Here is a 24,870-nt window from a genome sequence, read left to right as displayed (position 1 = left end):
TCCCCACAACCCTTGCCTGGTGGTTGTGGGGGTCTGCAGGCTTATCGTACTTTGCAAGCCCCCTTTAACCCCCGGATTCCGCCCCCCCCCCTATGTGAATTGGTAACGGTGTACATTGTACCTCTACGGTTTCACAAAGAAAGTGTAAAAAAATTGTTAAAAACACACAGACACAGTTGGGACAAGTCCTTTATTAAAAATAACAACTCAAAGAAAACTAAAATGTGTCACAGCTGAGCGAATGCGTGTCACATATATTCAACTATTTTTTTTTTTTTTAAAACAGACCTGTAAGTGTTTGTGAAATCTCCCACCACAAAATGTACTCAGTCAATGAGAGGTAATGACTCCATTTTTATTTTAAAATGCCTAGAGGGCAGCCTTTTAAGTGGTGGGGTTAACGCGTTTCGTCCTGGAAGACGACTTGAGAATACAGACCTCTTGCAAGAGTTTCCACCACAAAATCTACTCAGCCAATGAGAGGTAATGACTCCATTTTTATTTTTCTCCTGCTATCAATGGCCAACACGGTACAACACTTCATCCATGTCTTTGGTGATCTCTGATCTCCTTATCAACTTTTTTTATTTGGAAAGTTTTATTATCCCCACAAGCGTGTGGTCCCCCCTTTCTCAATACTGTGTTTCAATGGGAGAAACATTTACCAATCTAACCTCTAGATGGCACTGTTGTATTATTCATTCAATAGGACATCTAAGTCAAAAGGTCAAGCTACGGTTGAGGTCTATGAAGTGTTTCTTACATGATGAAGATCAGCCATGGAGTATATCTGAGGTGTATATCAGGGTGTGCTTCTTCCCCACATGTCCAGCAACATTCGCATACAAGACATTTCCCGCACTCACTAATACACCTCGAGGGTTATGTGGGACCCGATATACAGTACAAGACAACAGGACTTTAGTGAGGAACAATTCCCTCACTCAGGACAGTAACGTGGCTTCTCCCTCGTGTGAGATCTCTTATGCGTGGAAAGAGTAGACTTATCTGCAAAACTTTTTCCACACTCAGAACAGGAATACGGCTTCTCCCCCGTGTGAGATCGCTCATGTCTGTTAAGAATATACTTCTGTGAAAAACATTTCCCACACTCAAGACAGATATATGGCTTCTCACCGGTGTGAGACCTTTTATGCCTTACAAGTGTGGATTTTTCTACAAAACATTTTCCACATTCAGAACAGGAAAACAGCTTCTCACCCGTGTGCAATTTCTGATGTGTGTAAAGAGTGGACGTATCTGAAAAACCTTTCCCACACACAAGGCAGGAATACGGCTTTACACCTGTGTGAGATCTCTGATGTTTGTAAAGTTGGGACTTCATTGGAAACCATTTCTCGCACTCAGAACAGGAATAGAGTTTTTCCCCCATGTGAGACCTTTGATGTGTGACAAGGTGTGTTCTTTGCATAAAACATTTCCCGCACTCAGAACAGGAATACGGCTTCTCACCCGTGTGCAATCTCTGATGTTTGTAAAGATTGGATTTATCTGAAAAGCATTTCCGGCACACAGGACAGGAATATGGCTTCTCCCCCGTGTGAGACCTTTGATGTCTGACAAGTTGTGATTTTTCGACAAAGCATTTTCCACACTCGGGACAGGAATGTGGTTTCTCACCTGTGTGAGTTCTTTTATGCACATTAAGTTTGGAACGAAAACGGAAACACTTCCCGCACTCAGCACAGGAAAACCTCTTATCTGTTGGAAGGACGGCACCGCCCCACACAGTCTGAGGTTCCTCAGGATAAGGAAAATACGATGGTCCGGCACCGTCCCGCACAGTATGAGGTTCCTCAGGATAAAAGGAATACGATGGTCCGGCACCATCAGGATAAGAGGAATACGATGGTCCGGCACTGTCCCGCACAGTCTGAGGTTCCTCGGGATAAGAGGAATACGATGGTCCGGCACTGTCCCGCACAGTCTGAGATTCCTCGGCATAAGAGGAATACGATGGTCCATCTACACTGTGTGGTGCCGGATGGACATTTGAGGTAGTCGGGTTTTCTCCTATAGTATACTGTGTGATGTCCTCATCTTCTACTTTACAGTCTGGAGACAAAGTGAGACAATCCTCTGAGGTTTTCCTCATCTCCCATCCATCTACTAAAATAGAAATACAAAGATTATTACTAGACAGGAGCTGATTGGTTCCCCTAAACCAGGACTCCGCCCACATCAGGCAGCTTTGTCTCTGAAAATCTTACAATTCCCACCTCAAGGTAACTAGTAAATGGGTCCTCTGATCTCCTACCAGATCATTTCTTTATTCATGGACCTTAGTCAGAGAGTGAGGAAACAACGAGTGTCCCCACCCCCTCTATCACTCATTGCCATCTTCCCAACACAAGAAGTCCAGCACCTCCTTATTAAGTACATGAATAACAGCGTGGCTGAGCCCCACCAGAGGTCAGAGAGTGAGGATGGGGGGAGAACAACCAAGATGAAGACTTGACTGATCCTGAAGACCACCATCATTGGGTTACTGACTCCTCCCTCATTACCACTTTCTGTTTAAGGTTCCAAGTTGGAGGATGTTATCACATTATTATCAACATGTAAAAGTCTGTGCTCCAATCACATCATCCGATATAAAATGTCCAGCTGGTAGGAAATGGGTGTAACAAAAGAGAATACATATTATGGGCTAGATTCACAGAGAGATACGATGGTGTATCTCCTGATACACCGTCATATCTCTGACTTAGGCTGGTCGTATCTATGCGACTGATTCATAGAATCAGTTACACATAGATATGCCTAAGATCCGACAGGTGTAACTGTGTTACACCGTCGGATCTTAACTGCAATTTAAAAATAGCCGCGGGGGGCGTTCTCGCCGATTTACACTGAGAAATATGTAAATCAGCGAGATACGGCAATTCACGAATGTTCGCGGACCCGACGCAGTGTTGTTACGACGTTTCCGTAAGCGGTTTTCCCGGCGTATACTTACCCCTGCTTCTATGAGGCGCAGCCATTGTTAAGTATAGCCGTCGTTCCCGCTTCGATTTTTGTTTTTTTTACGTCGTTTGCGTACGCCGATTCAGAAACCTGCGCGCCGCAAGTTACGCTCACGCCGAAACCACTGACGTCCTAGCGACGTCAGTGGGAGCAATGCACGCCGGGAAATTTCGCGGACGGCGCATGCTCATTTAAATCGGCGCGGGGACGCGCCTGATTAAAATAGTACACTCCCCCTAGCCGCGGAATTTGAATTCCGCTGGGGGATTTACGATCCGCCGCAGCAAGTTTGGAGGTAAGTGTTTAGTGAATTAGCCACTTGCCTCTCAAACTTGCGGCAGTGGATCTTAAATCACATAGATCACGCGGATCTAAAGATCCGCTGATCTATGTGAATCTAGCCCAATGTGTATATATAGCACAGGGTGGAGGGGAGAGAGCAGAAGTCAGGAGTATGTAATGTACAACAAAGAGTATTTTTTTAGATGACTGTTGTGGTGGCAATCAGGGGTTCTGACTGGTGACAGCATGTTAAATATATATAAAGTGACACTGCAACTCTGGGGGTAATCAGGGATTTTATTTTTACACTTTGATTGCTGTTACAGTGATGATCACTTTAACAGCAATGTATTGAACTGTCATGAATGGGTTACATTCATATTAGCTGTGATTTACTATTGTGTGCTCTGATTGGCCCACAGCTATCACATGGTACAGGGTGCTATGTGATAGCTATGGTCCAATCACAGTATCACTATAGGAATCACAGCTGTTACGAATGAAATTCATTCATAACAGCTTTGTTGACATAGCGACCATAAGATCCCTCAGTCGCTGAAAGCGGCCGGGTATTGGGAGCCAAAACTCAGTGTCTGGTGGACACAGAAGTCATGGCAGTGGGGCGATGCATGCGCAATGCGACACTGGGTGTGTCAGTGGGGACTGAGTGGTTTTAAGAGTTGTGGCAGAACAGAGGATCCATTATCATCAGTGGCTCCTTATCAGATCAAGGGGGATCTAGGTCAGGGGTGTCAAACTCAATTTCATCGTGGGCCGCATCAGCATTATGATGGCACTCAAAAGGGCCGGTTGTATCTTTAAGATTAGATGTCCAGCGGATCCCCTCCACTTACATTAGATGTTAAGAGCCCCCCCACTATCAGAAGTTGAGTCCCCAACTCTCTTTTACATCACAGTTTACCCCCCCCCCCTTCCTTATGCTGCTTCTGGGAAGAAGCTGGATGCATTGCTTGAAAGCAGATAAAAGGGTCTGGAGGGGAGGGCCGGAGAGGTGCGAGGGCCACATAAAATGGCCTGGAGGGCCGGATTCGGCCCGCGGGCCTTGTGTTTGACACCCGTGATCTAGGTGGAGCCTCCGTACTGCTCTCTCCTTTACAATAAAGTCTCCTCTTACCCGGTGATGTGAGGGGCGGCTGATTCTCCATCATGACGTCCTTGTAGAGATCCTTGTGTCCTTCTAAATACTCCCACTCCTCCATGGAGAAATAGACAGTGACATCCTGACACCTTATAGGAACCTGACACACACAATGATACAGTCACCATCCAGACACACCCCTTGTCTGTTACTGGATAATGTCCCAGAATTCCCAGAATCCTCCTCACCTCTCCTGTCAGCAGCTCCATCATCTTCTTGGTGACTTCTAGAATCTTCTCCATGTTGTGTCTCTCAGGTTTTAGGGAGTCACATGGAGGCACTGTGATGGTCATATGATCACCTGACTTCACAAGAGGAAATCTCTGTATTGGAGAACCAATAGGAATATCATATTAGAATCCCAGAATCCTCCTCACCTCTCCAGTCAGGTCTGTGTTTTATTAATAGAGATAAGAGTGATGTCATGTGACCTCCCAGAATCCTCCTCACCTCTCCAGTCAGGTTTGTGTTTTATTAATAGAGATAAGAGTGATGTCATGTGACCTCCCAGAATCCTCCTCACCTCTCCGGTCAGGTCTGTGTTTTATTAATAGAGATAAGAGTGATGTCATGTGACCTCCCAGAATCCTCCTCACCTCTCCCGTCAGGTCTGTTTTATTAATAGAGATAAGAGTGATGTCATGTGACCTCCCAGAATCCTCCTCACCTCTCCGGTCAGGTCTGTGTATTAATAGAGATAAGAGTGATGTCATGTGACCTCCCAGAATCCTCCTCACCTCTCCGGTCAGCAGGTAGATGATCTCCAGGGTGAGGTTTAGTATCTTCTTAGTCATGTGACTCCGGTCCTCCTCCATCCTCATTTGCGTCATCATTTTATTTTTGTAAGCTTTCTTATAGAGAGATCAGTTTGGCAAATTAAAGTAGGAATTATTTGAAGTTTTTTGTAAATATAAAATAATAACTTATTACCTCCTCTGCTCTGCCAGGTCGAGCAATTTGTCCTCTCTAATTCAAACCACATGGAATTTCCTGTCGTGACATCACTTCCTGTCTTTCATAGTGGCTTCCTGTCTGGGTAGATGTGAGAAGATCACCACTTTGTGGAGCTCAGAGGAACTACAACTCTGGAAAAATCATGGGGTACACTGTGTCTATGTATTATATATCCATTGTGACAGTACTGGCCTGCTACTTTGTAAAGGGAGATACATGGCACACAGGGTTCTCAATACTGCAGGTTGGTTACACAGCAATAGGATGTGGATGTGAGGGGTGTAATAGCAGGTGTGTTGAACACTGAAGAACTACTGGCTCCATGAGAACAAACTTATTATTATACAGAGTTTATATACCACCAACAGTTTACATTTTAAAAAGGAGAAAGTATAGATAAAATACAAGAGGGTTAAAAATCCCTGCTCAGAAGAGCTTACAATCTAAGAGGATGGGGCAAGTGGTGACTATGGGGGATGAGGTGATAGAAGTGATAAAAGATTACCTGGAGGTGCGATAGGCGTCCCTGAATAGATGAGTTTTCAGGGATCGCCTAACGGCAGCCAAAACAGGATATAGGCAATCAGATTGAGGTAGAGAGTTCCAGAGGATGGGAGAGGCTCTGGAGAAGTCCTGGATTCGAGCATGGGAAGAGAAGACAATGGAACAGCTTGAGAGCAGGAGGTACCGAGAGGAGTAGAGAGGATGATATTTGGAGACAAAATTGGGCATGTAGCTCGGGGCAGAATTGTTACAGGCTTTGTATGTTACTGTTAGTATTTGAATTTAATTCACTGGGCGATCGGAGGCCAGTGTAGGGATTGGTGGAGGACACTGAATGGAGGCCAGTGGAGGGATTAGCAGAGAGAGGTGGAGGACACTTAGGCGAAGGCAGTGTAGGGATTGGCGGATGGGGTGGCAGACGCTGAACGGTTGGTAAGGTGGATGAGTCTGGCAGCAGCATTCGTGACAGACTGAAGAGGGGAGGAGCCTATGGAGAGGTAGGCCTATGAGGAGGGAGTTGCAATAGTCAAGGTGTGAGATAACAGGGAAGGTGGTGGTGGTGGTTTCATTAGTTAACCACTTGCCGACTGCGCCATGTAGATATACGTTGGCAGAATGGCATGGCTGCGCAAAGTATATATACATTGCTTTGAATTTCGCGCCACGCTGGCCCCTGCCGCAAGCTCCATGACCGAGATGTTTGCCGGTGTCCCGCGATCGTGTCACAGAGCTGCAGAACGGGGAGAGGCAAGCGTAAACAAGGCATCGTAATTTCGTAAGACGTTAGTTATCGTATTCGTACTCTTTAGTATTTTCGTAACACTTTTTTTTCCGTTTTTTGCTGTGAGTTTATTTTTCGTTGAATCGAGATTTGTATTTTCGTTATATTTTGTATTCTGCCGCGTTCGTATTTTTAAAATGATTTTATTCGTTCCTTCGTTTTTCCGTTGGTTTAATTTTCGTTGTTTTGCTATTCGTATTTACATTATATTTTCCATCATGCCGCGTTCGTATTTTCGTAAGAAATATATCTTCGTTGCTTTATGATCATTCGTATTTTCGTGTCTAATTTCCTTTGATTGTAAAAACGTACTTTTGTAGATTTTATTGCATTCGTAATTCTGTTAGAATACATTTTACGTTTATTCGACACACTACTCGTCGTAATTTTGTAATTCGTACTTTACTGTGATTGACTTGGCTGTCTTAGTTAGCACACACACCCTGTCTAGAATGAAGTCTGACGTAGAAGAAAACTAAAATATGTCAGATATTACAAATACAAACCTAGAAATTAGATGCACTGCAGTCTAACACAGAAAAAGACACAAGGAGCCAGGAGGTAATGAGAAAGAAGCTGATTGGGGGAAGGAACAAACCTCTTCAGAGGAAAGGGACAGCGCTCAGTGGCTATTGGTCAATGTCCAGAAATATTTCAGTACTAACGAAAGCTAATTTACATTATTTCGTATTTTCGTTGTTTTTATTTCCGTTTTCCGAAGATTCGTAATTTATTTTTCGTTAGTTTTTTTTTTTTTTTTTTTTTTTGCCACTTCAGACTTCACCACAGCGAGAGACTTGCTCATGATTTTATTCATAATTCCGTCTCTACATCTGGATTAGCATCATTTGTGGTGCATTTCTTATGCCAATTTTTATACTTGTTAATTTTATTTTATTTATTTGTTTGTTTTTGTATTATCTTTTTTTTTTTTTTTTTTCCACCGTTTAAAACTCACTCTTTTATAGTAAAAAATAAATTAATGAAATAGATGAGTTGGGGGATGGGAATTAGTTTAAGGGAAAACTATAGAGTTTAGATAAGAGGGTTACTATTAGTAGCAGTAATTGACCAAGAGACTTGATTAGAAATATATCAAATTATTAAATTTATTTAGCACAATTCGTGCGATTAAAAAATTATCTAATTAATGTTTAAAGTTCCTGAACACATGTAACAAGACTGACAAGACTAACAAAGACTACAATTAACGGCGCCCGTCTACGCGCGCTATAAAGTTCACACACCAGTGACATGCATCATAAAAATGTGACAATTTTTAAATAGCCCGGTCAAGAATCATGGGGACTCTGTATTTGGTGATCATATATGGGAAAAAGGTCTCACCACGTTATATGACACTGTGATATCAAATTGATGCATTAACTGGTGGGTGAACCAGTGGTTAGGGAGATAGGGAGAGGGGAGAAAAATATGTAGTGTACCGTGTGTTTGTCAATACCCAGAATTGTTTAAAAATATTGTACAATGATATTTACAAATTGGATGGAAGTCCATAAATAATTTTATACCAAAAAATGATGGATTTGATACTGGATAGCTGAAAAAAGTTCTAGCTGTATTGGTATCAAGAATGACAGTGATACTTTGTTGGTATAATTAGTATCAATTAAGTAACCAGTATCAAAATTGGTTGATCAAGCAAGAAGATCTTATAGGAATTGCTAGAAGTATCCGTTGGATTTTCATTTGTAAATTGGTTTCTGGTAATACGATAGTATTGTTAGTATCATTTAAATGACAAGCAACAAATCAGGCATCATAGGGAACTGCTGTCCATAGCATATATTAAGGTATCAGTACAATTATACTGCTTGCTGTTATATTTCCATTCGTTACCTTGATATAGATGCAATTTGGTCTTTGATCATCCGATCTTATATAGGTAAAATTACCGACCTGTGTTTGTTGTTCATCTAGTTTGTAACGACATCCATGGTTATTTTGTAGCAAGTTTACCAGCAGAATTCCTTTTTTTTTCCCCCTTCAGTGTGTTATTGACGAGGCTGCACAATAGGCACTAGATGACATATGTGCTTTGAAGTAAGCTTGCGGATAGTTTATCTGTCGCAAGACGTCTCCTCGGTTCCTCGGCTTCTAAGCTGTTCTTTCAAAGGAAGCCGTTCCCTCGTTCTCCCGTCAGCCGGCTGAACGCCGGTATAGGCGTAGCGGGGTTCGAGTTGTAACGTCGGCTTCTAAGCTGTTCTTTCAAAAGAAGCCGTTCCCTCGTTCTCCCGTCAGCCGGCTAAACACCGGTATAGGCGTAGCGGGCGTCGAGCTGTGACGTCGACGCGTTTCGCCGTGCTTAGTGGCGTAGCTTCTTCCTGGACGTGCTGCACAGTTAGTCAATGGGTGTTTTATGTTGATGTCTTGATTGGTGTCAGGCTACAATGGCAATCATTCTTCAATTTGTATCAATGATTAGCACAGTGCAATACGCCAATGTGAAGGAACTTTGAATTTTGGATGGAACAGCCTATGGTATAGATTTGCACTACTAGAACGAAGTTATAAATGTCTGAAGTATAGCCATCAGTGCTGACTATGTTATCAGCTTAAATTGTCATTTTTAAATGGTAGTTTTTTTCTCTCTCTCAGGCAGATATAATAATAGATTGTGCCGTAAGTATCATACTGAAACAAAAGTTTAAAGGTATAATATCGTGACTCTTTATTACTAAAAATGAAGCAAAAATTAGAGCACAATTAGACGATAAGGTTGTTAATTATAAGGCGCAAAATAAGAACTGTTGTGTTGGTAAAGATGATTAACTTGTTTAGTGTTAAAGAATACAGTAAGGAAACACCAAAGGACAATAGACATATAATGAAATAGTGCAATTTTTTGTATACAATCTTTTAGAGGAGGAGCTAGAAGGAGCTGTTGTTATAATGCTTATGAAATAGTATCAAATGGGTCATTAAATGATCAATACATTTGGACACTAATCAGATTTCGCAAGGAGGTAATTTAAAGTTAAGTTTTTAGTTCTAAGCTAACTTATAGTGAATGAACTATGGATTCAAGAAAACCTGTAAATTTAATTCTGTGTTTAGGCCGGCCGGCATGAGCGATTTTAAACGATAAATCCAGAGTTTTTCTTTTTGTAACAATATTTTGTCAAAATCACCACGTCGGCTAGATAGTTTTAGCTGGTAAATGCCTTTTACTGTTAGTCCTCGCGAATCGCGGTTATGGAATTGGGCAAAGTGTTTTGCTAGGGGCTTTTCTGGATTTTTTTCTTTCTCATTTATTTCCCTCAAATGCTCGCCAATTCGTATCTTCAGGGGACGTTTCGTTTTCCCAATGTAAATTTTATTACACGGGCATGTGATCATATAGATCACACGTTCCGTAAGGCAATTAATTAGGCCCTTGATCTCAAAAGATTTCCTTCCCGTAGAGTCCTCGAATCTGGACGTTCGATCGACATATGGGCAGATGTGGCACTTGGTGCAGGGGAACATACCATGGGAGCGAGGGTAATTTGTAAGCCATGTAGGATCAGGAACCCGTGTGTATTCTGATCTGATTAGCCTATCACCAATGTTTTGAGCTCTACGTGCCACAAGCTTTGGTTTATCACTTACTATTTTTGCCAATAGTGGGGCATTGGTTAGAATGCCCCAATGTTTTTCGAGGACAGTCCTTACTTCCTCCCACTGTATTCCAAAGGGAGTAATAATCCGTATAGGTTGAACGGAATTTTGGGGTAATTTGTCTGTTGGATCACTTTTGATTGTAAGTAGTTCTTTGCGCTCCCTATTTGCTGCTTTTTTGCGGGCATTTTTTATTTGTCTATGTGAGTACCCGCGTTCTCGAAATCGATTGTAAAGGTCTTGACTTTCGCGATAGTAGTCGCTTGGTTTGGAACAATTGCGCTTGATGCGCAAAAATTGTCCTATTGGAATTCCATTTTTGAGCGAAGCGGGATGGTGACTTGTGGCATGGAGCAGCGTATTCGCAGCTGTGTCCTTGCGGTAGGTGCTGGTATTAATTTGTCCCTCCTCTAATCTGATTTTCAAGTCGAGGAACGACAATTCTTGTGTGTGCGAGGTGTATGTCAAGCGTATATTGCGTTGATTATCATTCAGTTCACACATGAACAGTCGAAGCTGCTCAGTGGTGCCTCGCCACAACATGAGCACGTCATCGATGTACCGCCACCAGGTGAGTACATGGCGGCGGTACATCGATGCCGTGTAGACGTCCTCTGCCTCCCAGTGCCCCAAGTGCAGGCAAGCGTAGGCGGGTGCCCATGCTGCACCCATAGACGTGCCTCTTATTTGGCGATAATATGTGCTCATGAATTGGAAGTTGTTATTATTCAGAGCAAACTCCAGCATCTCGGTGATGAACTCATTTTGAGGACCTGCCAATGGGTAGGTTTCATCTAAGAAGGTCTGTACCGGAATTTTTAAAAGGTTTTATCTGCGTGACAAAGAAATACCCAGCACCCCATCTCCCCCCTCCCCAACTAAATCCCCCCCCCCCTACCCACCCCCTCCCTTGACCACCCCACGACTCCACTATAAGAACTCTTTCCCTTAATTGAAAAAATGCGTTCCTATTCCTCTCTCAGGTTTTCTGCGAACCTCCAGGACTTTTTAAATTCCAACCAGGGTACCCATATATCCTTTTCCCCTTCCTTGTGTTTATAGCTCCCGTATTTTAATTTCTCTCTCCTATAAGTGTCCTCTACGGAGTCGATCCACTCCCACATTTGCGGACTTTTCGCGTCTCTCCATTTAATGGGGATCAATCGTTTCGCTGCGTTCAATAAATGAGGGGTCAGTGAACCCTTGTACTCCTTCTCTGGAATCTCCCCCCCCATGAAAGAGAACTACCCATGGGTTATCTTCCACTTCTTTTTTTGTTATTATCTTTATCAGGGCCAAGATTTTTTTCCAATAAGCTTTAATTTTCAGGCAGTCCCACCATAGGTGTGCCATTGTTCCTCTTGACTCACATCCTCTCCAACATTTCTCTGACTCTCCCCCTCTGAATTTTGCCATTTTATCTGGGGTGGCGTACCACCTCGTCAAACATTTGAAGTTCATCTCGGCAGTTCTTACATCTACTGCCGAGGTGTGAGTCATTTTCAGGATTCTTCCTATGGACCCCTAAGTCCGTTTCCCAATTTTGGATGTATTTTAGCGTGTCCAACTCTTCCGTTTTCTGCAAGTAATTATAGATTTTAGATATATTTCCTTTTGAGCTTTCGATACTACACAATTGTTCCAATAAGGTGTAATCCTCTTGTGACCTCAAAGGGTGTGGTAGGCGCTTGACGAATGACACTAACTGCAAGTATCTCCACTCGTCGAGCGCCCTTATTCCAATCCTATATTTAATATCGTGAAGTGTCCTAATTTTGCCATCTAGTGTTATATCTTTTAACTGTGTTCTATTTGTGATCCAATTTCCCCCTACTTCTTTTGTCCCTGGAATAAAATATTCGTTTTCTTTTAAATCAATAAAGGGTGAGTTGAATTCTGTTTTTAATTGTTTGTGAAGTCTATCCCAGATCCTCCATGCATTATGAGTTATTGTGTGTGTTGAGGTGTGTAAGGATCTGTGTTGTGGTGGATTCCATATTAATCTCCCTAACTGTGCCCTCGCTAATGTGCATTCAATATTTATCCATCTTTTGTCCTGGGATTCTTTAGCCCATTCTATAACCCTTGAGAGAACCAAAGCATTATAATACAATCTGATGTCGGGTACAGCTAATCCTCCCTTTTTGTTGGCCCGTTTTAGAATTTGAGCAGACACCCTGTGTTTTTTATTATTCCAGATATAGTTCATTATGAGGGAGTTAATTATTTTAATAAATGACGGTGGTAGGTATATTGGGACCATTTGGAACTTATATAGGATTTTTGGGATGAGAACCATTTTCACTACATTTATCCTCCCGAACCACGAAATAGGTCTATTGAATATGTTTTTAATTTCCCTTTTTATTTCGTTGAGCAGGGGGATAAAATGTATTCTATATATTTTCTTGATGGTATTTGCCAGTTTTATTCCCAAGTATTTTATTTCTTTTTGCCATTTAAAATTATATTTCTTCCGCAGATATTGTTCTTCTTCTTTAAGAATATTGATATTTAAGATCTCCGTCTTTTCTGTATTCATTTTGAAGTTTGACACCTCACCATATTGTTTTAAAGTAGCTATTAACTTCGGGAGAGTAACTCTTGGGCTACTTATATAAAATAAAATGTCGTCTGCGAAGGCGGATAATTTGTGCTCATCTTCTCCAACCTCTATTCCATATATTTCTGGATTTTGTCGGACCATTGCCAGCAGGGGTTCCAATGATAAGACAAAAAGAAGAGGGGACAGGGGACAGCCCTGCCTGGTTCCATTTCTCATCTCGAAGGGTGCGGATAAAGATCCATTGATCTTGATCCTAGCGCATGGGTGGAAATAGAGCGTTTTGATCCATTTGATCATCCTTGGGCCAATTCCTATACATTCTAGTGTTTGTATCAGGAACCCCCAGTCTACCCTGTCAAACGCTTTTTCAGCGTCTACTGACAGGAATAGACCAGGGGTTCCTCTTTCTTTGATCTGCTCCATGAGAAGAAGTGCCCTGACCCCATTGTCCTTTCCCTCCCTCCCAGGTATGAAACCAACCTGGTCTGGGTGGACAATGGCAGTCATCACCCCCTTCATTCGTTCGGCCAAAATTTTTGCATACAGTTTGGTATCTGCATTCAGGAGTGAGATAGGTCGGAACCCTGAACAGTTCGTATTGTCCTTTCCCTCTTTTTTAATGACAGTGATCGTAGCTGTTAATGCCTCTCTACTCATCTCATAGTCTCGCCCCAACCCATTGAAATATTGACATAGTCTAGGGACTAAGATAGTACTAAACCTTTGTATGTAGGCCGACGTAAAGCCGTCTGGTCCCGGGCTTTTCCCATTGGGGGTATTTTTTAAGACCTCACTTATCTCCTGTTCAGAAATACGTTCCTCCATTCTTTCCATCTCAAATTCTTCTATCCTCGGTAGATTAGTTTGCCGTAATACTTCCCTGATCTTATCCTGTTTTTCGGCAGGGTCCCTGATCTTCTGTTGGACATTGTATAGTTTTTCGTAATAGCTTCTGAAGGATTCTGCTATTTTATTTGTCGCGTATACTAAGTCCCCATCCCCATTCCTGATTTTTTCGATAAAATTCCTGGTTTTCTTTTTTCTTACCATTCTGGCCAAGTTTTTACTAGGTTTATTTCCCCAGACATATCTTTCACTCTCTATCCTGTCTATGAAATTCTTGGTTTCTTGCCCGGCCAGGGCTTTATATTCATCCCTTGTTAAAGTTAACTTGCGGAGTGTTTCCCTCTTTTGGCCCTGTAATTTATGTTCCTGTTCCAGCCTATATATCTCCTCTTTTAGTGTTTTTAATTTACTCCTTCTTATTTTATTTTTCTTTGCCCCTTCTGCAATAAATATTCCTCTTATATACGCTTTGTGGGCATCCCACAGAGTTGCTCCTGTGATTCCCTCCTTGTCATTCTCCCGAAAATACCATTCCAATTCTTTCTGTACTCTCTCGACCACAACCTCATCTCTCAACAGACTTTCATCCAATCTCCATTCAGGTAGAATGCGTTTTTGTATGGATGTGCTTATTTTCATGGTTATAGGGGCGTGGTCTGATAGCGTTATGATTTCACAACTTGCTTCGACCACCCTCTCCAAAAGTCTATGATCTACGAGGACGTAGTCGATCCTCGAGTACGTCCCATGCACAGGGGAAAAAAACGTATAGTCTCGTGTCTTGGGGTTAAGGATTCGCCAGACATCCACCATTTGGTTTTGTATCATTTGTTTTTTCAGTAGCTTAAGGTGCTCACCGTTATTCCCCTGAGCATGGGACGTACTATCGAGGCTCGGGCACATACAGAAGTTAAAGTCCCCCATCAGCACCACATGTCCCTCTTCAAAATTTTTTAATTTTCTGAGGATTTTACTCATATATTTAGCCGAATTCACGTTGGGTGCATACACATTTGCCAGAGTGTAGTCCTCCTCTCCTAGTTTTATTTTCAAGAACAAGAATCTCCCCTCCGGATCATTCAATCTGTCCACCAGTGTGTATCTAACTCCTCTTGCAAATCCTATGGCAACCCCCCGAGATCTCGATGAGACTGTATCTCCATAATACCAGACGGGATATTCAGATGAAAACAGCTTTATATTGGACTCTAAGGTAATGTGGGTCTCTTGTAGGTAGGCAATGTCTACTTTATACTGCGTAAGTTCGGCAAGAATTTTATGTCTCTTAATATGGGAGTTTAATCCTTTTACATTATATGATAAGAACTTAATATCTGTCATTTATCTCTCTTTTTTTTTTTTTCTTTGAGTTTGAAAAGAATTCTTGTGGAGTCGTTCAGATGGTCCCCCTCCCATTACCCTCCCTTCCCCCACCTCCCTTGTCCCCCCCTCCCAATTCCCCATCCCCCCCTCCCCTCCCTGGCCCACTATTGGCCTGGGAGCCGCTGGTAGAAGACTTGTCATCTTCATCCTCGGCTCCTCTTTCGTGGTAGTGCTCAATGCACTCCATTGACTCCTTCTCCCTCTCCCTCCCCCCCCCGATCAGCCCCCTGATATTCTAGGCTAACCCATGCCCCACTAGCCCACCCACTCTGGTAAATCTGTAACTGTCAAGTCCATTTTTAAGCAGAAGTCTTTGAGTTCCTCCGGGAACCTAAGTCGTGCAGTTTTACCCCCCTTTATGCCTATAAGGCACGCCGGAAAACCCCAATGATATTTTATGTTTTGTGCCCGCATCTGCTCTAAGAGGGGTTTCAGGTGTCTTCTCCTTTCTAGCGTTTCTTTCGACAAATCAGAAAATATCTGTAGTTCAGTCTCTCTATATTTCAGGGGGGGTTTCCCCCTAAGCCGTCCCCAAATTTCTGCTCTATCGATATAGTTCCCGAAACGTACTACTACATCCCTAGGACCAGATCTTTCTGTTTGTTGGGGGTTCCCGACTCTGTGAACTCTATCGATCTTGAGGGGCTTGGCTTCTACTGATCTCTCCAGTAGGGGATTAAAAATTGTATTCATGATATCTCTGAGATCTTCATCCCTATCTTCTACCACCGATCTGATTCTGAGGTTCTGTCGCCTGTTGCGATTCTCCTGGTCCTCGATCCTATATGCAGTCAATCGCTGATTTTCGGTCAGGGCCTTTACTTGCTTTTTCAGGGAGTTAATTTCCTGGTCCTGTTCTTCTATTCTCCTTTCCGTCTCGACCACTCTTTCGCGCAGCCCTCCGAGATCTATTCTTACCTTGTTAATTTCTGTCTTTATAATATTTTCCATGACGTTTTCCATCCTCTGCAACATTGCGCTCATCTCTGCCTTTGTAGGGGGATGTGTATCTTGGGCTAGCTCCTCTGCAATTGTTTGCTCTTGTTCGCTTTCTAGTGTCGTTTCACTTCTAGAGCTCTCCGCACTATCTACCCCTTTCTTTTTATCGCTCTTCTTCTTTTCAGTCTTCTTTGCGAGTCCTGGACTTTTAAGGGTCCCTTCTTGAGTCATATATTGCTGAATGGAGCTATTCCCCGAATTATTCTTAGTTGGTTTAGTAGTACCGCCTCTCGTAGCTTTATTCATTTTATTGGAGGGTCTTATTCTCTTCCCCAGTTTGAAAGCAGCAACAAGAGAGAGGTCCGTAAAGAGGGGCCTATGAAAGGGGGGACCCCAGTGCGGAGGTGTCACCACTGCCAGTCTACCCCTTTTCCCATTCAGGTTTTATCTGTACCAATCACTCAATAACTATTATGGTCAGTCCTGCCGTATCTTCCCGCTTATCCTCTTATGCTGGGTGTGCCAGTGGTGTAGTTTAGGGGTATTTTCCTCCTTGCTCTGGAATGTCCACCAAATCAAGTGGTAGACTACTATAGGCTAGCCACCTTGTCCGTAACCATTATACCCCCGCCCAGAGTCTCTACACTGGGTTATGCTCCCCTACAGTCCTGTGGAATTTTATACTATGGCCACACAATGTATGAGGGTTTTGCACTCCTTAGTCAGTTCAAGGCTTCACACCATTTTATCTCTCTTCCTCTTTGGTCACTGCGTTACATCGCGGTCCAGACTAACTTATACGGACTCCCAGGATCAAGGCAATTATTGCATTATGCCACAGCCCCTAATCCTTATCAGTACTCCCAAGATCAAAGGAAATGTTTGCATATTATCACAGTTCCCTAAGACAAGGCACATATTGCATTATGTTGCAGTCCAGATTAAGTCTCAGTTCTCTCAAAATTAAGACTGGTAGTATAAATATTTCGGGGGGGACATAAAGACAGGGGAGCTCTTAATATTTCATTTCCCTGTCTCCCGTTCTAGGGCACTGTCTTAAGCGCAGGAATTTTACCAGCCTTATGCCCGCCTCTCTCAGTCACCTGTAGGATTTTCACAGATGATGTCCAAAAAGCTTAAGCATTTATGGCCCCCCTTTGTAACATATGAATTCCTCCTCATCAGGCCACTCAATCTCCGGTGCCTAGTTCACAGGTTCTGCCCGGAATCTCTGCCTAGCGTCCGTCCCTTGGGCTGCCTATCCAGGGGGACTAACTAATTAGAATCCTCTTGCGCATCTGTCCATTACAGTTCCCTTTTCAAAATATATCAGAAGGTGATAGTTATGCCATTAGTATGACTAGCTTCATTAATTTTCACGGCAGATCCTTCATTACAGCAGAACTAAAAATAATATGTCCATTGCTTCATTAAATTTCACAGCAGATCCTTCCTTACAGCAGAACTAAAAATACTATGTCCATTGACCATATGTTTCTGTCGATCTCCCCAGAAGCTCTTTCAAATTATACCTCACGAATGGGATTTAGCTGATTACACAGTTCCTTCACACCAAACCAGACAAGTTATGAAAGGGGGGGGGGGGTATCCCCGGGGGGGAGGGGGGGATCGGGAAGGCACCCGACCCAACTCGGCTCTACTGAGCGTCTCACCCAACCTCAGGACCCACGCATTGAGCCCGCCTTGCTGCTCCGACTTCCTCTGCTGCTCTCTTCCTCCTCGTATGCAGCAGCTGTGCCTGAGCCCGCGGGATCGCCGCTGTCACCACCTGTTCACCTGCGTCCCAGGTGCGTCCTGGGTCTCGGGTCCTGACTTGGCAAGGATCGTATTTTGCGGGGTTACGTCTCCGGCTCCGGTCTTCAGGATGTCAGCCTCTCACGCTGTCATCCTCCGGACGGCTGCTGGTATCTTCGGATCCCCGCCGCTCGCTGCCTCGCGCCATGGAGTGCTCCGGCACCTCCCACCCTCACCACGTCACGTCCTTCACGTCCGCATCACCTCTGGTCATTTTTCGTTAGTTTTGATTTTCGTTTTTTATTCTTTGTTCGGCATTTCGGTTGTTTTCTTTTCGGTCTTCGAATATTAGTAAGTTTGCATTTTCGTTCATTTTTTTTTTTTCGTAATAATTTTTTTTTTTTGGGTTCGGAATTTTCGTTGTTTCTATGTTTTCGTTTCTTTCTTCTTTCGTATCTTTGTTGTTTTCCATATTCGTTATTTTGAAAATATCGTTATTAATTGCGCTAAACCGTTCGTTCATTCGTATGTTAACGAATCAACTAAAATAATGAAAATTGACGGAAAACGTATTCGTAACGAAAAAAAATTGCACATGTCTAGTACGATCCTTTAGAATCATGCAACCTGAGTACTCCATTAAGGGCCTTAAGCCCTACTACCCCCTAAGAGGCGCTTTAGCTCCTCTACTTCCCTCTGGATTTTCCTTCCTCTGACACCACTGATGGAACGTAAAGCAGAAAGGGGGCACTTCTAATAGCACAGCGAATTCTCTAGGGTGCCTGACATGCAGCTCCACACCACTGGCCAGCCAGGAGACACATTGATAGGAGAATCCAGGGAGCACCTCCCGCTGGACGCTTTACACTATGTGATGAGCTTGCACAGTGGAACCTCGGATTGCGAGTAACGCGGTTAACGAGCGATTCGCAATACAAGCACTGTATTTTAAAAAATCCTGACTCGGTTTGCGAGTGTGGTCTTGCAAAATGAGCAGGATTCAAGCCAAAGCAGTGTGCAACACCGCGTTTGGCCATTGGGCGCCGGAGCCGAGCAGTCGAACGGCGCCAGCCGGAGCCGTTCGGAAATGCTCGTAAAATCTCGGAAATACTCCATTCCTGAGTTCAGCCGAGGTGTCCTCGGCCCTTTCCGGGTGTTTCCGAAGCTCTCCGGCGCCCCCCACCTCTGGCCACATGCGGTATTGCATGCCATTAAAGTCAATGCGGAACTAATTATTTTCGTTTCCATTGACTTTAATGGGGAAACTCGCTTTGATATACGGGTGCTTTGGATTACGAGCATTCTCCTGGAACGGATTATGTTCGTAATTCGAGGTTCCACTGTATACCTATTTACTCTTGTAAATGTTTTTAACAGTCTTGGCCTATTTTATCAGTCTTGGGTCTATACTGATGGAGAGGGGGTCTGTATTTATGGGGGGGGGGGGGGCCTATACTGGGGGGGAAGTCTGTACTGAGGGAGGGGAGTCTATACTTGGTGGGGGGGGGTCTTTACTGAGGGGGTATAGACTTAGTGGAGGGGGGTCTGTACTGAGGGAGGGGGTCTATACTTAGTGGAGGGGGGTTCGTACTGAGGGAGGGGCCTATAATTAGTGGAGAGGGGGGTCCATACTGAGGGAGGGGGGTCTATACTTAGTGAAGAGGGGGCCGGACTGAGGGAAGGGGTCTATAGTTAGTAGAGGGTGGTCCATACTGAGGGGGGGGTCTATACTGAGGGAAGGGGGTCTATAGTTAATAGAGGTGGGTCCGTACTGAGGGAGGGGGTCTATAGTTAGTAGAGGTGGGTCCGTACTGAGGGAGAGGGGTCTATACTGAGGGAAGGGGGTCTATTATTACAATGTAATAATATAAATACATTCCAGGCATGGTATTGGGATGATATAAGTGCTAAACCAGTCATTCACCCGACAAATCAGTCATTCACCCGAAACGACATTCAACACAAACCCCAACCACCCCCGGCAAAATTTTCCCTGAATGGAAGTTTGGAAATGTGGTCACCATAGTTCTGGCCCTAAAGATGTTAATCTAGGTTTCCACGATATATACGTATGTATGTATCAGCATCTGCTGGAGATAAAAGACGTCACAGTGACTATGGAGGAAGAGGACGGACATGACAGGGGGGGGGGTTACTGGGTGTAAATAGAAAATAAGAGCTTATTACCTCCTCTGCTGCCACTTCCAGCAACACGTCTCCTCTCTACTTCCTCCTGACTCACCTCTCACCCAGAACTTCCTGTCTGTGTACCTGACATCACTTCCTGTCTTCTAAAGAGACTTCCTGTCTGGGTAGCAGTGAGAAGATCATCTCCTTGAGTAGTTTAGATAAACTGAAGCCCCAAGAAAAGTCTCATTGTGTGAACACGGCCTTCTGCTGTGTGTGTATTGTATATCCTTATAGATGCATACTTGCCCACTGTCCTAAATTTACCGGGACGTTCCCGGGATTTGGACCTTTTTTCAGATTTTAGCGCGTTGTGGAATAGGCCGGGTGTGGACGGCGCCGCAGCTCAATTTCTATTGTAGCTTTCCGGTTGGCTCCGCCTCCATCTTGATTAACTCGGCCTGTTACTTCTGTTATTCTGTAATGGCAGTGGAAACTCCACTGCTGGGGACACCTGATGTAAGGGGGAACTCCACTGGGGACACCTGATGTAAGGAGGGACTCCGCTGGGGACACCTGATGTAAGGAGGGACTCCGCTGGGGACACCTGATGTAAGGAGGGACTCCGCTGGGGACACCTGATGTAAGGAGGGACTCCGCTGGGGACACCTGATGTAAGAAGGGACTCTGCTGGGGGCACCTGATGTAAGGAGGGACTCTATTAGGGACTTCCGATGAAATGATTGACTCCACTGGGGACACCTGATGTAAGGAGGGACTCCGCTGGGGACACCTGATGTAAGGAGAGACTCCGCTGGGGACACCTGATGTAAGGAGAGACTCCGCTGGGGAAACCTGATGTAAGGAGGGACTCCGCTGGGGACACCTGATGTAAGGAGAGACTCTTCTGGGGACACCTGGTGGCAAGTGACACAATCGGGGCTTCCACTCATTCTGAATTATAGTGAGTTGAACTATTTCATTTTATATTACACTGTAATAATAATGCGCTTCAATCATCCTGACACCATAACAACCTTGGTGCCGGGATGATTGAAGCGCTAACACCAGGTGTTTGTTGTATCTTTATCTGCTGATTGTTAGGCCTCATTCACACGACGGACCGTTCGGGTCCGCCTGTCAGTTTTGCCGGCGGACCTGAACAGCCGCTCCATGCAATCCTACGGAGCGTCGGATGTCAGCGGAGACATGTCCGCTGACATCCGACCCTATCCGATCCGCTAAAAACAGACATATGGGGGGGCACGTCCCCATTCGTCCATGCGGATCGGGTAAGATCTGATGAAAACGGACATGCTGTCTGTTTTCATCAGATCGCTCCATAGGAGACAGCGGTGCCCGACAAGCCCCTCCCCGCTTAGTGAGCAGAGAGGAGCTTGTCATCCGTCGGCTCAGCGGAGATCTGCGGACTGATCTCCCGCTGAGTAGGCGGACTCCGTAGGAACGGAGTCCGCCTCGTGTGAATGGGTCCTTAAACATTCTGGAATACACATATTTCTATTGTGGTGTAGGATCTGGGCATCCAATCCCTGTACAAATCATGCACCCTTAACCTCCGCAACATCTCCAAGATACGCCCTTCTTAACCATTGACACCACTAAGCTTCTAATTCATTCCCTGTTATCTCTCGACCCGACTACTGCAACTCCCTCCTAATGGCTTGGCTTACCTTTACATAGGCTATCCTTCCTTCACTCCATCATGAATACTGCTGCCAGACTCATCCATCTTACCAATCTTTTATCAGTGTGTGCCACCACTCTCTGCCAATCCCTCCACTGGCTTCTATTCAGTGTCCTTCACCCCTTTCTGCCACTCCCTCCACTGGCTTCTATTCAGTGTCCTCCACCTCTCTCTGCCAATCCCGCGTTTCGTCCTGGAAGACGACTTAAGAACACAGACCTCTTGCAAGAGTTTACACAACAAAATGTACTCAATGAGAGGTAATGACTCCATTTTTATTTTTCTCCTGCTATCAATGGCCAACACGGTACAACACTTCATCCATCTCTTTGGTGATCTCTGATCTCCTCATCAACTGTTTCTTACATGATGAAGATCAGCCATGGAGTATATCTGAGGTGTATATCAGGGTGTGCTTCTTCCCCACATGTCCAGCAACATTCATATACAAGACATTTCCCGCACTCACTAATACACCTCGAGGGTTGTGTGGGACACCTGATGTACAGGAAGACAGGACTTCAGTGAGGAACATTTCCCTCAGTTAGGACTGGGAAGTGACTTCTCCCCCGTGTGCAGTCTCTGATGTCTGAAAAGATTTGAATTCCTTGAAAAACCCTTCCCACACTCAGGACAGGAATATAGCTTCTCACCTGTGTGGGATCGCAGATGTCTGGAAAGATGGGACTTCTGGGAAAAACATTTCCCACAATCAGCACAGGAATACGGCTTCTCCCCCGTGTGTGATTTCTGATGTCGGTAAAGATGTGATTCATTTGACATACATTTCCCGCACTCAGCACAGGAATACGGCTTCTCACCCGTGTGCAACCTCTGATGTCTGGAAAGATGTGACTTAGCCGAAAAACATTTCCCGCACTCAGGACAGGAATGCGGCTTCTCACCCGTGTGAGACCTCTGATGTTTGACAAGAACTGATTTTTTTACAAAACATTTCCCGCACTCCGAACATGGATATGGTTTTTCCCCCGTGTGAGACCTCTGATGTGTGACAAGATCTGATTTTTTTACAAAACGTTTCCCGCACTCGGAACATGAATATGCTTTTTCCCCTGCGTGAAACCTTTGATGTGTGACAAGAACAGATTTTTGTGCAAAACTTTTCCCACACTCAGAGCAAGAATACGGCTTCTCACCCGTGTGCGTTCTCAGATGTCTGTCAAGGTTGGATTTGTCAGAAAAACATTTTCCACACTCAGGACAATACGGCTTCTCCCTCGTGTGAGATCTTTGATGTACAACAAGTTCTGACTTTTGTACAAAACATTTCCCACACTCAGAACATGAATGCAGTTTCTCACTTGTGTGACATCTCTGATGTGTGTAAAAATTAGACTTGTCTGAAAAACATTTCCCGCACACAGGACAGGAATACAGCTTCTCCCTAATGTGAGACTTTTCATGTACATTAAGATTGGATTTAAAATTAAAACACTTCCCACACTCAGGACAGGAAAACCTCTTATGTGTTGGAATGACAGCACCGTCCCTCACAGTCTGAGGCTCCTCAGGATAAGAGGAATACGTTGGTCCGGCACCATCCCGCACAGTCTGAGGTTCCTCAGGATAAGAGGAATACGATTGTCCGGCACCATCCGGCACAGTCTGAGGTTCCTCAGGATAAGAGGAATACGATGGTCCGGCACCATCCCGCACAGTCTGAGGTTCCTCAGGATAAGAGGAATACGATTGTCCGGCACCGTCCCGCACAATCTGAGGTTCCTCAGGATAAGAGGAATACGATGGTCCGGCACCGTCCCGCACAGTCGGAGGTTCCTCAGGATAAGAGGAATACGATGGTCCGGCACTGTCCCGCACAGTATGAGGTTCCTCAGGATAAGAGGAATACGATGGTCCGGCACCGTCCCGCACAGTCTGAGGTTCCTCAGGATAAGAGGAATACGATGGTCCGGCACCGTCCCGCACAGTCTGAGGTTTCTCAGGATAAGAGGAATACGATGGTCCGGCACCGTCCCGCACAGTCTGAGGTTCCTCAGGACAAGAGGAATACGATGGTCCGGCACCGTCCCTCACAGTCTCAGGTTCCTCAGGATAAGAGGAATACGATAGTCCGGCACTGTCCCGCACAGTCTGAGGTTCCTCAGGATAAGAGGAATACGATGGTCCGGCACCGTCCCGCACAGTCTGAGGTTCCTCAGGATAAGAGGAATACGATGGTCCGGCACTGTCCCGCACAGTCTGAGGTTCCTCAGGATAAGAGGAATACGATGGTCCAGCACGGTCCCGCACAGTCTGAGGTTCCTCAGGATAAGAGGAATACGATGGTCCATCTACGCTGTGTGGTGCCGGATGGACATTTGAGGTAGTCAGGTTTTCTCCTGGACTATACTGTGTGATGTCCTCATCTTCTACTTTACAGTCTGTAGACAAATTGAGACAATCCTCTGAGATTTTCCTCATCTCCCGTCCATCTACTAAAATAGAAATACAAAGATTATTACTAGACATGAGCTGATTGGTTCCCCTAAACCAGGACTCCGCCCACATCAGGCAGCTTTGTCTCTGAGGATCTTACAATTCCCCCCTCAAGGTAACTAGTAAATGGCTCCTCTGATCTCCTACCAGACCATTTATTTATTCATGGACCTTAGTCAGAGAGTGAGGAAACAATGAGAACTGTCTTTTATAGGAGTGACAGTGATGAGGGGATTATAGGACGAGTGTCCCCACCCCCTCTATCACTCATTGCCATCTTCCCAACACAAGAAGTCCTGCACTTCCTTATTTAGTCCATGATTTAGTCATGAATAACAGCAGGGCTGAGCCCCACTAGAGGTCAGAGAGTGAGCATGGGGGAGAACAACCAAGATGAAGACTGGACTGATCCTGAAGACCTCCATCATTGGGTTATTGACTCCTCCCTCATTATCACTTTTTGTTTAAGGTTCCAAAGTTGGAGGAAGTTATCACATTATTATCACCATGTAAAAGTCTGTGCTCCAATCACATCATCAGATATAAAATGTCCAGCTGGTAGGAAATGGGTGTAACAAAAGAGAATACATATTATGTGTATATATAGCAGTGGGTGGAGGGGAGAGAGGAGAAGTCAGGACTATGTAATGTACAACATATTGTATGAGATACAACAGATAGGACTATATAGGATTAGAATTATGTAATATACAACATAGAGTATATAGTGCAGGGGTCAGGAGTATGTAATGTACAATATAGAGTATATAAATGGTAGGGACTATGTAATGGTCAATACCCAT

General features: G+C 44.4%; 2 protein-coding genes and 1 long non-coding RNA gene across 3 annotated transcripts in view; 1 reads left to right on the top strand and 2 right to left on the bottom strand.

Moving 5' to 3' along the window:
- Positions 1-24,870, top strand: part of LOC120909614 (zinc finger protein OZF-like) — a 713,034-nt gene that overhangs the window by 139,089 nt on the left and 549,075 nt on the right. The gene's annotated exons all lie outside the window — the stretch shown is intronic.
- On the bottom strand, positions 356-24,870 carry LOC120909815 (zinc finger protein 420-like). The gene is made up of 4 exons (XM_040321544.1): positions 24,823-24,870; positions 22,157-23,134; positions 10,344-11,093; positions 356-1,708 (listed from the first exon to the last, which is right to left on the bottom strand). Exons 1-4 carry the CDS (start codon positions 24,868-24,870, stop codon positions 941-943), a joined length of 2,544 nt encoding a protein of 847 aa, XP_040177478.1. The 3' UTR covers positions 356-940.
- On the bottom strand, positions 5,243-20,002 carry LOC120909693. The gene is made up of 3 exons (XR_005741355.1): positions 19,966-20,002; positions 5,360-5,461; positions 5,243-5,280 (listed from the first exon to the last, which is right to left on the bottom strand). It is a non-coding gene; the product is annotated as an uncharacterized LOC120909693 (long non-coding RNA).

The sequence above is a fragment of the Rana temporaria genome, chromosome 8 (assembly GCF_905171775.1).
Source record: "Rana temporaria chromosome 8, aRanTem1.1, whole genome shotgun sequence".
Lineage (NCBI taxonomy): Eukaryota > Metazoa > Chordata > Amphibia > Anura > Ranidae > Rana > Rana temporaria.
Note: the sequence above shows the minus strand (reverse complement) of the source record. Positions and strands in the feature narration are given on the sequence as shown.

What these genes read in the sequence shown, in the direction of transcription:
- LOC120909815 (XM_040321544.1), bottom strand. Translation starts at nt 24,870, where the DNA reads ATGGGTATTGACCATTACATAGTCCCTACCATTTATATACTCTATATT. An exon ending in AGAAGTCACTTCCCAGTCCT is followed by an intron (nt 11,094 to 22,156) that starts AACTGAGGGAAA and finishes ATTCCGGTACAG; the next exon opens with ACCTTCTTAGATGAAACCTA. An exon ending in TTGGAATACAGTGGGAGGAA is followed by an intron (nt 1,709 to 10,343) that starts GTAAGGACTGTC and finishes AAGAGGTTTTCC; the next exon opens with TGTGCTGAGTGCGGGAAGTG.